General features: G+C 36.5%; 4 protein-coding genes across 5 annotated transcripts; all 4 read right to left on the reverse strand.

The window, feature by feature from the left end:
* Positions 1–94: 94 nt before the first annotated feature.
* On the reverse strand, positions 95–1,635 carry LOC104717361 (uncharacterized protein At4g28440). The gene is made up of 2 exons (XM_010434916.2): positions 1,176–1,635; positions 95–583 (listed from the first exon to the last, which is right to left on the reverse strand). Exons 1-2 carry the CDS (start codon positions 1,444–1,446, stop codon positions 393–395), a joined length of 462 nt encoding a protein of 153 aa, XP_010433218.1. The 5' UTR covers positions 1,447–1,635; the 3' UTR covers positions 95–392.
* Positions 1,636–1,674: 39 nt separating this feature from the next.
* Positions 1,675–4,002, reverse strand: LOC104717362 (reticulon-like protein B18). The gene is made up of 7 exons (XM_010434917.3): positions 3,189–4,002; positions 2,949–3,102; positions 2,780–2,854; positions 2,556–2,697; positions 2,391–2,460; positions 2,224–2,289; positions 1,675–2,137 (listed from the first exon to the last, which is right to left on the reverse strand). The coding sequence occupies exons 1-7, from the start codon at positions 3,733–3,735 to the stop codon at positions 1,785–1,787; spliced, it is 1,407 nt and encodes a 468-aa protein (XP_010433219.1). The 5' UTR covers positions 3,736–4,002; the 3' UTR covers positions 1,675–1,784.
* A 25-nt stretch (positions 4,003–4,027) lies between these two features.
* LOC104717364 (putative aminotransferase TAT1) lies at positions 4,028–6,185 on the reverse strand. Its single transcript, XM_010434918.2, has 6 exons — positions 5,741–6,185; positions 5,295–5,634; positions 4,993–5,211; positions 4,681–4,896; positions 4,493–4,586; positions 4,028–4,401 (listed from the first exon to the last, which is right to left on the reverse strand). The coding sequence occupies exons 1-6, from the start codon at positions 6,064–6,066 to the stop codon at positions 4,244–4,246; spliced, it is 1,353 nt and encodes a 450-aa protein (XP_010433220.1). The 5' UTR covers positions 6,067–6,185; the 3' UTR covers positions 4,028–4,243.
* Positions 6,186–8,056: 1,871 nt separating this feature from the next.
* Positions 8,057–13,717, reverse strand: LOC104717365 (S-alkyl-thiohydroximate lyase SUR1-like). Of its 2 annotated transcripts, none has more exons than XM_087469624.1 (8): positions 13,561–13,717; positions 10,073–10,337; positions 9,321–9,666; positions 9,017–9,235; positions 8,878–8,937; positions 8,629–8,784; positions 8,364–8,457; positions 8,057–8,260 (listed from the first exon to the last, which is right to left on the reverse strand). In XM_087469624.1, exons 1-8 carry the CDS (start codon positions 13,646–13,648, stop codon positions 8,136–8,138), a joined length of 1,353 nt encoding a protein of 450 aa, XP_087325750.1. In that variant the 5' UTR covers positions 13,649–13,717; the 3' UTR covers positions 8,057–8,135. The 2 variants fall into 2 exon arrangements, with proteins under 2 accessions (XP_087325750.1, XP_087325749.1); XM_087469623.1 differs by lacking the exon at positions 13,561–13,717 and adding an exon at positions 10,821–10,868 and having other exon boundaries at positions 10,073–10,494.
* Positions 13,718–13,813: the final 96 nt, after the last annotated feature.

Genomic DNA, 13,813 nt, shown 5'->3' on the forward strand with positions numbered 1-13,813 from the left:
TTCTTGAAAGAGTTTAGAGTGGACACCCCAGGGTCGACTAATTATTCAGGAAAGGGCATGTCAAATATATTATTAGATGCCAAAAGACGGAAAGTTTAGGAATGAAAAACTTATTTTACTGTATTAGATAGTGAACAAGCTCCCAATGGTCTTTTAACTCACATAAACACAAATTAAAAGGAACAATTGCAATACCGCAGACTCGATAGTTTCTTCAGAGCAAGATTCTGACCGCATATTTTTAGGGTAAAAAAAAAAGGAAGCATTCCTACAAGCATCTCTGGACCAGTCATACAAACTTCATAATCTAAATCAAAGACCTTCACGGTAGAAAAATCAGAACCCAACACTCTCTCAGGGGTTAACACTTCCGTAAACAGACAAAAAAGAGATCACTGATCACCAACATTGATCAGTTCATATTCAACAAGAGACAGGTTGTTATCCTCCTTGACTGTGAAAGACGCAGGTTCAGTGACTTCAATGCGCCCCCATTTATCAACTCCTAGCCTCATTGTACCCTTGAACATATCAATCCTTGAATTGCGAAGAATCACCGTTGCTCCTGGCTTCATAAGATCAACTATACACAAAGAAAAGAATCAGTACCATCATCAATGTAATCAGTAAAGCAAAGTGATTTCACAATAACTAGTACAACACTAGCTATTCTACTGGATAAGCTATGAAAGTTTTGCGAGATAATGTTAAAACATTCAATTGAACATTACTCAACATCTGACCAAGCAAGTTTCACCTTTACTAATGGCAAGACGGAAGTACATTCTAAAACTCCAATCAAATTTAAGGAATGAATATACAGACCTCAAAGCCAAGCGACCTTTCTAATTGCACAAAGACATCATCACTAAATGATACTAGGCTTGAACAGACCATTCAAAGTAATTCCCTACTTCCATTTCCATTTTCAGACACAATGATAACATTTTATATTCTTTCCAGAATTTAACAAAGACAAATCCCCATTTTCAGATACAACAATACATAATGCACCATCCAACATAAAGACTAGCAGAACACATTTTCTCAATAAAATAAAATTGACGAAGAAGAAGAAACTAGTAAAACAACAAAGGGTCAGACTTTATCACTCCAATATAAACTACGATATGCCATTTCTATAACCTAAGAGCAAATAGAAAAGAGCGAGTGACCTTGTTCGTTACGAGCAGTGAAGAGGATACATCCAGTTTCGTCACCGATGAGACACTCAACGATTCGACTGGGCTGAGACGGCCTACTCATAGAACTCGACGGGCGAGCCTTCCTTGCAACAGGAACAACGATATTAGCATCAATGACCTTAACAGTCAAAGTGTGACCAGTCGTTCCAGGCTTTAGCTGTTCCACTTTCACGAACACTGGTTTCCTCTTCACCGTCGTAGTCCCCGTCGCCGCGACCGCCGCATTCCCAGTAGTCGCCATCGCTCAAACTACAAAACCCAGATTTCGCGTTCGCCCTAATTTGCTGGAATCGAAAAAGAAAAAAACTTTTGGGGGAAATGAAATGGGAATTTAGGGTTTATAAAGAACGACGACGATGTGCTCTCTCTCGCTCACTCCCGAGACTGACTAGAGTTTTAATCACCTACTTCTCGGTACCATGAACTTGCCACATGTCATTTTATCATTTGATGTTTATTACTTGTCACATTTATGAATCTATATGCTATTTAATTTTATTCATTAATGTAATATTACAACATTACAAAAGTCATATTCGCTGAAATTGAAAAAATGAAAACTGAAGAGACACTACACTACTAATCTAAAGCTTTCTTTGGTGCTTCAGTTTCTTCTGCAACTACCACTAACGCTTGCTGTTCTTCTTCTTCTTCTGATGGCCGCGGTGGTGACGGTGAGGATAACTTTTCCTTTGGTAATTTTTGTTGCTCCGGTTGAGTTTGTTCTTGATGCTTCTCCTCCACTTCCTCGGAATCTAACTGGAGATGATTCTGCCGCCTGTATCTGATTACTACCACTATGATAAACACTGCTATAAAACGGGTCTTGAGACTGGTTAGGTTCCAGAATGCAGTAACCGCAGAGCCTGTCACGAACTTCTTGTGTGTGCAAATCCCCCAAGCTTCAACCACTCTCTTTTGTGCACTTTCAACTACACAACATAGCAAAGATCCGTTTATGTCACATTGGATTTGGACACATCAAAGAGCAATATACAGTCTGTTAATTTGAGTTTACCTTGTAGACTAATCTGACTCGCATAACATGAGTATAGCTTTGGAACTGTAAAGCTGAGGAAGAAACCTGTTTTCATCAACAATGCATACTCTCGAGTCAATTCTACTACTACTAGATACAACTACAAGAATACAATTAGATCTGATTTAGTGTTCCAACAATCATACCAAAAGCACATAACCTCCACAATGTTATGAGGTAACCATACTCAGCTCCCATTAGAACAAAAGGTGCCACCTGAAATCAAAGTAAAAACCGCATGAGTTGACTATTACTAATCACATTCATTAGGAAAGTTTTTATGAGAATGGTGAGATTTTTGTAAATTCTACTTTGAGTGTCATTGCAGGTTCGCCAGAGAAAAGCTCGCTCGTCTTTGAAATAGCTAAGTTGGTAATGGGAAGCATTCGTCTTGCTACTCGTAAGACATCCTCTTCACTCAATTTAACTTCTCTCTGCGCTTCTTCAGTTACCCTTCAAGGTAAACAAATGGATAAAAAAACTTCAGTATAAGCTGATTTTGATATATGTACTGTGTGACCTTAAAAGTATGTACCTTTGGCGAAGAGTGTTTGACAGGAATGATACCCCAAGAAACAAGAGTCCAAGATAGGAGATCGCTGAAAAAACACTTCAAACCAACAAAATTTCTACAATTATGATGAATGTGACAAACGATTGAAGCTAGAAAGATAAATCTTGATAGTGTGATATAAACCATGTACCTAAAGTTGAATCCTTTAGCAGCAAAGCAAGAAGATAGGAAACATATGCATCCAAAACCGAACCAGAGTGTTGATTTAGCAACATCTCTCCACATGATCAGATCACTTATATTCTCTCTAATCCGCTCCAAATCACCTTGGCTAACATCTTTACCTGATTAAGCAGCCATAACACACAATTGTTAAGCAAAGTATTCATAGTAGAACAAGAAACTGAACTCACTATAGGAAAGGACCTACTCAGATTTGAAAATGGAGCAGGAGAAGGTAACACAGGAACAGAATCTTTCTTCTCCTTCTTAGATCGACCCGTCTTCTTATGTTTCCTCGGCGTCTGGCTTTTCTCATCAACCAAGCCAACAATAGCTTCTTTGCTATCTTCCTTCGTTTCAACCATCACCCCAGACCTCCGTCTCGATCTCCGACAATTCCTCGGCGATGCACAGCTCAAATTACCATTTTGCCCTCCCTTAGTCCTACACCGCCGTGCCGCCACAGCCGCATCCGCAGCTTCCATATCAAACCGATTGCTCAAACGGGTTCTCGATTTACGGAGAGGAGAAGGAGACAAGAGTAGGATTTCGCGAAGAGTAACAGGAGAAGATGGCGAATTGAGAGAAACAGGTGATGGGTAAGGAGTACCGTTGCTCTTCGGAGACGATAGTACCAAATCCAGAGATGGAATATGCGATTTGACGAGTGTGTTGTTGTTGTTGTTGTTGTTGTTTCGAGCGAGACGTGACGCGGATCTAGGGTTTGAACGGAGTGAAGGAGGTGTAGTGTCCATCGTTATGAAGAAAAAGGATTGATTTTTCGAATCTGAGGTGAGTAAATGAGAGGAATCTCTGGGAATTTATTAGGGTTCTTGAAGATCTCCGACAAGATTGAGCTTTTTTTTTGTTTTGTTTTGGGTTTGTTGAAAGGTCTCTGCTTTTTTCAATTCAAAGAAAAAGAAAAGAAAAGAAAGGTCTCTGCTTTTGTTTTCCGGCCACTGTGGATCAGAGAGCCGTTGATGAAGAAAGCAAACAAAAAAAAAAAGACAATCTTTGAAATTAACGGCGGTAAAGTGGGTCCGTCTCTTTTAACGGCAAATATATAACTTTATATCATTGGGATATTTTCTCTACTTGAATAAGATTAAAAAGAAACCAATATGGTTTTGTTACTATTTGAAATGCTTATTGATTAAAGCACAAACCCTCTTTGTTGACTCTTTATTAGTATTCCACTAAAAAATAAATTAAAGCTTTTATTTTGGTTGTTGAGTATAGATAGTCTCTGTAGATTGAGTTGTTTTAGATTTTGCCATTCTCGCTTAGCTTCAAAGCTTCAGAAGAAGTTTTCTTGAGATGGCGTTTGCAGAAGCCATTGAGCCTCTCAAGTGCATCTTCCAGCATTTGAGGTTCTACTCCGATTGTTATCCTTATCCAGTTCTTCAATCCCAAAGCCACTCCTGCAAAATTTCAAGATTCAATCTTCAAACTTTGAAACAAATCATTTTCAAGATTCAGTTAGTTTTATGTACTCATTTGATTGTGTTTTACCTGGTAGTAAAACGAGGTTTTCTTCTTTGGCTAGCTTCATACAGAAATCCATGTCGTCTTCGATGTCCTCCAACAATGTGAGGTGTAGTTTCGTCTGCAGTTTAATCATGGCATTTGTTAAGAATTATACAAATTGGTCAAGAATCAAGAAAGAGTATAAGAGACGTTGGTAGTGGTGGTGGTGGTACCAATAAGTAAGTGCATGACTCAGGTTTCTTGTTGCAGACCAAGCAAGGAATGTCTTTGAGCCTATCGCAGACCAATTCCAGGTTCTGTTTCAACATCGAATTCTTTTTCGCAAACGTCTCTTTGTTGGATTTCCCTAGAATCTCGGGAAGTGCAGCCTGAACAATGGTTGTAACATCTGGAGTTATGTCAAGATTCTGTTGGATGGACTGTACCATCTGTTACAAGAAGAAGAAGAAAAAAACAGAGTGATTACTTGTGACGCAAGCCACAAAAAGTCTAGTTAGAATGATAAATAGGTAAGAAAAACAGACCCCTGTGGACTTGAAAATTCCTTTGGGATCATTCATAACGGTCCAGCCAATTCTCCAACCAGGAACAACAAATCCTTTCGATATACCGCCTAAAGTGATAACAGGAACTATCGATGAGAACGTTCCCATTGGGAGAAATTGATTGTCTCCGAAGATTGTTTCGCAATACACTTCGTCTGTGATCACCATTATTCCCAGCTTCTGAGCCGTCTCCGCCACCTATAAAGGTTTCATTCATCATCAGCACCATATTTTCAAGTCTCACGCTAGTCAAAACCATAATTATAATTATGAATCAGGACCTTCTTGAGATGATCGTAAGTGTAAACATTTCCGCAGGGGTTGTTAGGGTTTATGATAACCATTGCGACAGTGTTCTCGTCTGCCATGGCTTCGATGCCTGGAAGATCAATCTCCCATTCTTTCTCCGGAAGGAGATCGAACTTGCGGACCTCGAGTCCACTGTAAACGGCACGAGCCTCGTAGTGAGGGTAACTAGGCCGTGGGAGAAGGATGTTAGCATTTGGTCGAGCCAGCGATTGAAGCACTACTTCTATCCCTTGGTTGCATCCGACAGTTATGAATACATCATTAGGCTTTACCTTGTTCTTCAAGTTTTGGTTCACGTAATCGGCAACCGCCCTGATTAACAAAACAGTCAATGAAAATACTTAGGTTTTGAATGGTTTGCTCTTGGGTGAAACAGAGTAGTTCGATACTAAGAGTACAGAAGAGAGAATATTATTACTGTCTAGCGGAGAGAATTCCCGCGGCCGGGCCGTAAGAGTTACCCTTGCCGGAGCGGAGGACGTCAACAACGGCGTTCTCGACGTGGATGGAGGTGCGGTAGCAAGGGTACACAGAAGGGTCACCGTGTGCAAGGGGTAAAAGAACCTTTCCCACTTCAGGGCTGCATTCAGCGAAGAGCTTGTAGACTATGACTCTCATCGTGACGCTGGAGGCTTTAGCTGCAGTGTCGCTTCCCCTGAAACGCCAAACGCTGATATCGTTCTCATCTTGCGTCTGCGTTTCGGTTTGAAAGGTAGGAAGTACGAGGTTGCTGTTGCGGTCCATTGTTTTAATAAATTTAGCTGGGCGTAGTGTGTATGTAGATTTTTAAATCTGATGGGTGTTTATATGATGAAGAGGCCAACAAAAGTATTTATAGAAGAAGTAAGAAGAAGAGCTATCGGAAACTATCTTTAGTTAAAAATACTAATAACTATACAGTAGGCAGGCGTAGACTATGTCCAGTCTAAGTCATAGATTTACGAAAGCTAAGGAAATTGAAGTAGCAGACTTTATGTACCTTTGAATTGGAATGATAACTTTGAATGAAGATTTAATAATATAAGTAGAAACGGTACATTACTAACGTTAGTGCGTGTGACGACAACATCAAAATGCTATTAACCTGAAACTACCGTCGTTAGTGTTTCCATGAAACAAAATACTAGATAAAAATTACTTAACGTAAGAATATTGGTATTTATCTGTGACCGGTTCTACGTATTTAAATGTCCTACGTAAAAGACTATATATATCTTTTATTTTATTTTTTCGTATAAAATAAAATAAATTTTATAAAAATGTCACAAAACAATTACCAAATAGTCAAATACATATATGTTTGTAACAAAACAGTAACATTAGAGTTATATTTATAATTTTTTCGGTAGTTGTTTAACTTTTTCCAAAGTAGAAGAATAGTTTGATAGTTTAAGACCTAAATAAATTTGAAAACTATGTATCATTTCTTGAACATTAACTATAAATAGCATTTTAAATATAACTTTTATATTTGAAAAGCTTTTACATTTCTTCCACGGTGAGCAGAAGGATCAAAGTGAACATTCTCCTATTGCCACTCATCTACATCATGACATTAGGAATATTGGTCGATCTTATGATAACACTTTTTTGCAAAAATTCTCCATACTGTAAACTCTACTGCGGATAAATTAGCTAAAGATGCTAGAGTAAGAAACTCAAGTTATGTTCGATGATATAAAGTTTTTTTGTACTAAAAACCTTATTGTCGACAAAAAAAAAATATAACTTTATTCTCATATATTCTTTATTCTCAACTACATATTCCATATTTTAAAATATATTAATTAGGATTATATTAGATAATATGCACCGGTAAATTTGATCTAAAACCAAAATTTATCAGTATATTATTGCAGTTCTTGTCAAACTGCCCAACTGGACTTTGAAAATATTTATTTAGGTCAAGAAAAGAAGAAATCCTAATAGAGGGTTAGAGAAAAAGCCAAAAATGCCTAAAATCTAGAGATGACAAATATAAAAATTAATAACAATAAACTATTATGAAAAATAATATCAACGATGAAGTAAATAAAAAATACTTATCCTAACGCGAACTTCAGAAATTTGTGTTCAAAGAAACTGCTTAAAACCAATATCATGATAGAGTGGATGTTGTTGGAGGCATGGAACCGTTTCCTTGATAGAGAAAACGTTGATGGAGACATTGAGTATAGCCGTATTCTTTACTCTAGATGTGTCTCATATGATATGTTAACGAAGATGAAAGTCACCTGTCATATATTGCAACGAGTGATCATAAACATAATTCATATGAAGATATACTGACATGTGACTTGACTCGTTGCAAAGATAACTTTGACACATAAACACGATTTAAATTAAATTAAATTTTATATTATGAAAGATGAGTGGTGGTAAATAAATAAAAAGAAAATTATACGTGCAATTATGAATTTATAATATGTGTTACAAAGCAAAACTCGATGCTCTGTCACGTATATATACAAGTGTGGATGAATGTTGTGCAAGTAATATCAATACAGATATGGAAACAAATTATTACATAATCCTTTGTCTATCAATATGTTTAATTTTATTATTTTTTTGTTTTATTTATTTTAATAAATTATCACATATCAAAGATTTACTGGTTATGTGACTTGTACTTCTTTTTTTCCTCAAATGTGAATTCAGAATTGTACTTTAAAAGATAAATGATACATATATTACACCATCATCTTTTTTTTTCTAATTGAAAACAAACACAATCGGAAAAGTAAACAAACAGAGAAATAGTACAAAAATACAAAAAGATAGGATGTCAGGTTCAGAGAATGATGCTGAGTTTTTCAAGTGAGTTGTGTTTTAATATGGCGAGCGTAGAAGCCTTTAAGCCTCATGAAAGCATCTTCTAGCATCGACCTCTCCACTGCGATCGAGAGTCTCACCCAATCCTTTAGTCCTAGTACCTCCCCTGCATTATATTCCAATATATATATCCCTTACATTTTATACGTACAAAAATTTAAAAATACCTGAAAATATTGTATAATGTAAATAATATTGATCATTATTACCAGGTAGAAGGACGAGATTCTCCTCTCGGGCCAGCTTTATGCAGAAATCAAAATCATTCGTGATGTCCTCCAAGAGGGATAGATCCAATTTTGTCTGCAATATTTATATAATCTACGTTAGGATCTTATTATATGATTTTTGTTGTTGTGTGGTGTGTACGTAACATTCATTACTAGTGATGTTTACATAACAAAACAATGGTGTTAAAATACTTAAGAAATTAATACTTTAGAAAAGTTGTATTTGAAAAAGAGAAATATGTACCACTAAGTAAGTACACGACTCGGGTTTCTTGGGGCAGGTGAGGCAAGGAATGTCTTTGAGAGCATCAAATGCGAAATCTACGTTTTGACGTAGGATAGAATTATTCTTTTCGAAGAAAGATTTCTTCGTCTTCTCCAAGATGTTTGGAAGTGCAAACTTCCAATTAAACAAGGCAACACATTAGCTATTGCATATATATATACACAACTCATTGCATTTGTGCACGTGTCATGGATCATTAAGACATACCTGTAGAATTGTTGATGGATCTGGACTTATGTTGAGATGTTCCTTGATGGATTCAACGACCTATTTGACAGCAAAGTATTGTTTGATGTTTACTTCTGAGTTCTAATAACTTGTGACGATTGAGAAATTGAAAACAGACCCTGGTGGTTTTAAAAACGTTGTCGTGATCATTCATTGCGATCCAACCAATCCGCCACCCCGGGACGAGCCATCCCTTGGATATGGACCCCAATGTAATCACAGGAGCAATAGATGAAAATATCCCCATTGGGACAAATTTATTCTCTCCATAAATAGTTTTATTATAAACTTCATCAGAAATCACCATTATTCCTAGCTTTCTAGCCACCTCAGCTACCTATATGTCATAAGAAAATGAGAACATAACCAAAATTTTGTTCAAAGAAAGATAATCCTAATTAAGTTAGATAGTTTTCACGTACCTTCTTTAGATGTTCATATGTATAGACATTTCCACATGGGTTGTGAGGATTAATTATCACCATAGCAATGGTGTTTTCGTCTGCTAAGGCTTCGACGCCTTGAAGATCTATCTCCCAGTCTAGATCGGGAAGGAGATCGTACTTGCGAATCTCCACTAGGCTATGGATTGCGTGACTGTTGTAGAGGGGATATATTAGAGTCGGGATCAAGATATTGGCCTTTGGTCCAGCGAGGGCATGAAACAATGTCTCTATCCCTTGGCAACACCCCACCGTCATAAATATGTCATCTGATTTCATCTTACGTGGAAGGTCCCACTCCCGGTTCAGATAATTTGCAACCGCCCTAAATTAGTATTAGCATAGTTACACTGACACATGTTACAGTGAACATAACAGAATTATTGTAATAAACTCTGGGAAAATTAAACTAAAAGTTGTTTCAAATATATATATATATATATATATATATATATTAATCTCTCCAAGCATCTTTTTTTTTTTTTTTTGGTCAAATCTCTCTCCAAGCCTCTAAATGTAATATATCAAAACTTTATGCGCTACATGAGCGGAAGCGGATGTTTCCCTCTAACCACTTTTTTAAACACTGGTTATAACTGTATATAAGCACATGCAAACACGATGCATGTTTAAGTTGTTTATAAGTACATAACAATCACCTAATATAAAGAACTTTGATAAACTTTGTCATATAGTTTAGTATATGTATGACTTTAAATGAAACTACTTACCTCCTGGCCGGTAAAATACCGACCCCCGGGGCATAAGAGTTGGCGGAGCCAGACCGTAAGGATTCAACCACCGCCTCCTCGGCATCAACTGAAGTGTCGAAGCAAGGGTACACGGAAGGGTCGCCGTGACCCAGGGGTAAAATACTCTTTTTAACGTCTTTGCTGCAGCAGTCGAATAACCTAGAAAGAGTACCTTTCATTGAGACACTAGCTGCTTCCTTGGCCGCTTTGTTGCCTTTGAACCTCCAGACACCACCACCGATGCCTCCATTCTCCGTCGTCTTGCGTGCAACGTCTTCCTCTTGATCCATTTCAAATGAAGGAACGAACAGGTTTACGTGTTGAGTACTCATCGCTCCGATTGATCTTCTTTCTCTTGGTGTGTTCTTTTTCTTTTGTGAAAGTGGAGTCATATGATATACCTATATATATGCATGAAGCATAGACTATATTATCATATTATCATATTGATTATATCTATATAAAGAATAGATTAATTCGTTATGTGCTAGTATTAATTATTGGTACGTCTTTAGATCTCTTCATGATATTCAATATACGAAATGGGTCGTTCACGTGGTGTTAAAATGTTAATTCCCATTATATATATATATATAAGCGTTATAAATAATAACGTAAATATATCTATGACTATATATATATATATGTATGTGTATGAGGAACTATATAATTGTACAAAGAAAAATGGAGGTGGAACATGAGAGAAGAGAGAGTGAGAAAAAGCAACATTAACACATTTCTTAATCTTCTTCTTATTATCTATCTCTCTCTCATTCTTCTCATTAAGACTATGATGACTCATGCACTATAAAAAGAAACAAAGACATATGTACAAATGTGAAGGACAAGTGGTGAAGTGGTGAACAAGTGTTACACCCTAAAGATAAAAGCATATGTGTCATTAAGATGGAAGACATATGTGGTAATATATAATCACACTTATTTCATAACAAAAAGGAAATTTTCATTGCCGATATATATAGGTCCTTTGATTATTGTGTTTATTGATACTATAAGAAAACTATAAATGTATACCTCGTAAAATGAATGACGGGAGTACTAGTAGTAAGAGATAGAAGAATGGCCATTGACATTGTTTTACAGAACGAAGTGTAGTTTTTGTCAAAAATGAACTATTTTAAGACCATCTCCACTAGAAAACCTCTATTAAATTACTCATAATTAAATTAATTATATAGTTAATATTAAACTAATCAAAACAACTCACTAACAACTATAAACAAAATTACCCTTCCTCTAGAGAACTCTATCAAAATTTCTTCTCTCCAATTTCATCTTCCTTTTCAGCTGTAAGAACATGAGAATCTTAAATAGACAAGCTGCAATGTGAATATAGACTTGGAAACTGGGAAAACTAATAAGAACAAATTCAACATTGGAGAACATTGTTAACTAATAAGTTATAAGACTTGAAGAACATTGCTAACTAATAAGTTATAAGACTTGAAGAACATTGCTAAACCACACCTATCAATAAGTAAATTCCAAATACTACTTAAGCTAATCCCAAGATCAGAAGTGGTTTAATAAGAAATAGAAACAGCTTTGCACTCACTTTCCACTTATAAGAGAGATTAACTTCTCACAAATTTGATACATATAGGGAAAGACAAATAAGAAAGATACAAAGAAGTATAGCGAAACATATGTGTAAAGGCTTTTCACAAAAAAAAAAGCAGCTTGGGGGAAAAAAAGATACTTATTAGTCAAAAACAGAAAAATAAATCCAAGAAGAGCAAGAATGATGCCTCACGTCTTAGGCTGTTCTTTAACAAATACCAATACACTTTATCTCAACTTTAACAAGTAAACAAAAAAAAAAAAAAAAAAAAAAAAAGCGATGATCCTACTCACCAGCTTGATTCGTTGAAAGGCTTCATGAGAACCATTTGAGGTTGTATGATCTCTCTCACCTCTTTTCTTTTCTGGAAAGCTGGCACTGTGCAAAGAATCAATCTTATAAATCCAAATTGTATCAGACAAAATTTAAAACGTTAAATCCAAACCAATACTTCATACCTATTGTTACTTGCCCCTGGAAGCTCCATCTTGCACTCACCGAATCAAATGTGCAGCAGATTGTCACAATAAACTCTTGAAAGACTGTTTCTTAACCTTCTTAACACCATCTTGCACTCTTGAAAGACTGTCATTACCTTTGATAACCTGCAACTTATGATTCATATAGGCACCATTCACCAAGATCGCCAATTCTGGTTGCTACTACAAACTCTTTGATAATCCGACCTGTCCTTGGTCTGGGAAAAATAAACGGAACAGGACTTACAAAGGTTCAAGCTTTAACATTAGGAATTACAGAACAACCTATATACTAATCAGTCTATTGCTACACCGCTTATTTCTAGCATAGCAAGTCTAATACTTTACTTCGCCCTGTTTCAGCCTACAAAATCTCTGCAATATCACAAGAGAAACAAACAAACAAACGAGAAGAATTTTAGCAATTGAATAATCTCGTATTGAAACGTCTCAATACCAATTCGGGAAACTTTAGGTTGAGAAATTGAAAACATGTTGATGTATACAGATTCCATCTTATAACAAATGATAACGCTTGCAAGAAACACACACAGACAACAATAATACAAGCAAGTAAACTATGATTCAAGAAAGAAGGATCTGGAATTCGCAAGATTACTACCATACCATACCACCGCAAAAAAAAACACAACCAGATTTGGAAAACGTTTGTCTTCTATTCAGAGTTTCATCTACAAAAAAAGATCTTCGAAACCAGATCGAAGAAAAGATAAAAAAAAAAAACGAACGGTACGTAACACACTTTAAAATGAATCTAGTCACTTCAGCCTGAAACCATAATATCCAAGTTTCTCTAGTGGTTGTATATTAATTATTACCTTCTCAGTTCTCATCCATGGCATCTTGTATAAGACCAGTATCTCCAGACATTGTTTCTATTGATAACCTCTCCTGTGTTTGTTTCTACATCGAAAAAATCCAATATATTGTCTTAGAATTGTTTTAATTAAGATATGTACTTCTTATCCTCGCCGCTTGTCTCTCTCCCGTGATCATCCAACAAGCCACCTCTACAGTAACAAAAAAAAAAACACACCAAATAATCACCTCCTTAATTCACTAATCCTTATGTAAAAATGCAATGGAGAAACCAAAACACACAAAAAGTTTCTTCCTTAATTCACTAATCCTTATGGTTACTCTTGCCCATTAATTAATGTTTTCTTTTAAGGTCATCATTACCTCCTGGCCGGTAAAATACCGACTCCCGGGGGATAAGAGTTGGCGGAGCCAGAGCGTAAGGATTCAACCACCGCCTCCTCGGCATCAGCTGAATTGCGGAAGGAAGGGTAGTAGCCTCGCAAGGGTACCTTTCATCCCAACACTAGCTGCTTCCTTGGCCGCTTTGTTGCCTTTGAACCTGAAGACGTCGTCGCCACCAATGCCTCCGTTTTCTGTCGTCTTGCGTTCATCGTGTTCCTCTTGGTCCGTTTCAAATGAAGGAAGGAGCAGGTTCATGTGTTTACTCTTCATCGCTGCGACTGCGAGTGAACTTCTTCCTCTTGTGTTCACGGAAGAAAAAACAAACCAAGAGGAAGAAGTTCACAGGCATTCACGAGGTATTTAACTTTATTCCTCTTTTAGTTATTGGTTTTTTTTTATATAAAGGGTCTTTAATTATTTTTATTTTTTTGTCAA

The sequence above is a fragment of the Camelina sativa genome, chromosome 10, assembly GCF_030686135.1.
Source record: "Camelina sativa cultivar CO46 ecotype springtype chromosome 10, ASM3068613v1".
Lineage (NCBI taxonomy): Eukaryota > Viridiplantae > Streptophyta > Magnoliopsida > Brassicales > Brassicaceae > Camelina > Camelina sativa.

Excerpts from the sequence above, each read along its gene's own strand:
- LOC104717361 (XM_010434916.2), bottom strand. The coding sequence starts at position 1,446 with ATGGCGACTACTGGGAATGCGGCGGTCGCGGCGACGGGGACTACGACG. Across the intron at positions 584-1,175 it reads CACTGCTCGTAACGAACAAG|TTGATCTTATGAAGCCAGGA; the intron begins GTCACTCGCTCT and ends CTTTGTGTATAG.
- LOC104717362 (XM_010434917.3), bottom strand. The coding sequence starts at position 3,735 with ATGGACACTACACCTCCTTCACTCCGTTCAAACCCTAGATCCGCGTCA. Across the intron at positions 3,103-3,188 it reads TGCTCCATTTTCAAATCTGA|GTAAAGATGTTAGCCAAGGT; the intron begins GTAGGTCCTTTC and ends CTGCTTAATCAG. Across the intron at positions 2,855-2,948 it reads GCTAAAGGATTCAACTTTAG|TGTTTTTTCAGCGATCTCCT; the intron begins GTACATGGTTTA and ends GTTGGTTTGAAG.
- LOC104717364 (XM_010434918.2), bottom strand. The coding sequence starts at position 6,066 with ATGGACCGCAACAGCAACCTCGTACTTCCTACCTTTCAAACCGAAACG. Across the intron at positions 5,635-5,740 it reads GGAATTCTCTCCGCTAGACA|GGCGGTTGCCGATTACGTGA; the intron begins GTAATAATATTC and ends TTTGTTAATCAG. Across the intron at positions 4,897-4,992 it reads GAATTTTCAAGTCCACAGGG|ATGGTACAGTCCATCCAACA; the intron begins GTCTGTTTTTCT and ends TTCTTGTAACAG.
- LOC104717365 (XM_087469623.1), bottom strand. The coding sequence starts at position 10,485 with ATGACTCCACTTTCACAAAAGAAAAAGAACACACCAAGAGAAAGAAGA. Across the intron at positions 9,667-10,072 it reads GGTATTTTACCGGCCAGGAG|GGCGGTTGCAAATTATCTGA; the intron begins GTAAGTAGTTTC and ends ATACTAATTTAG. Across the intron at positions 8,458-8,628 it reads AGTCGTGTACTTACTTAGTG|ACAAAATTGGATCTATCCCT; the intron begins GTACATATTTCT and ends TAAATATTGCAG.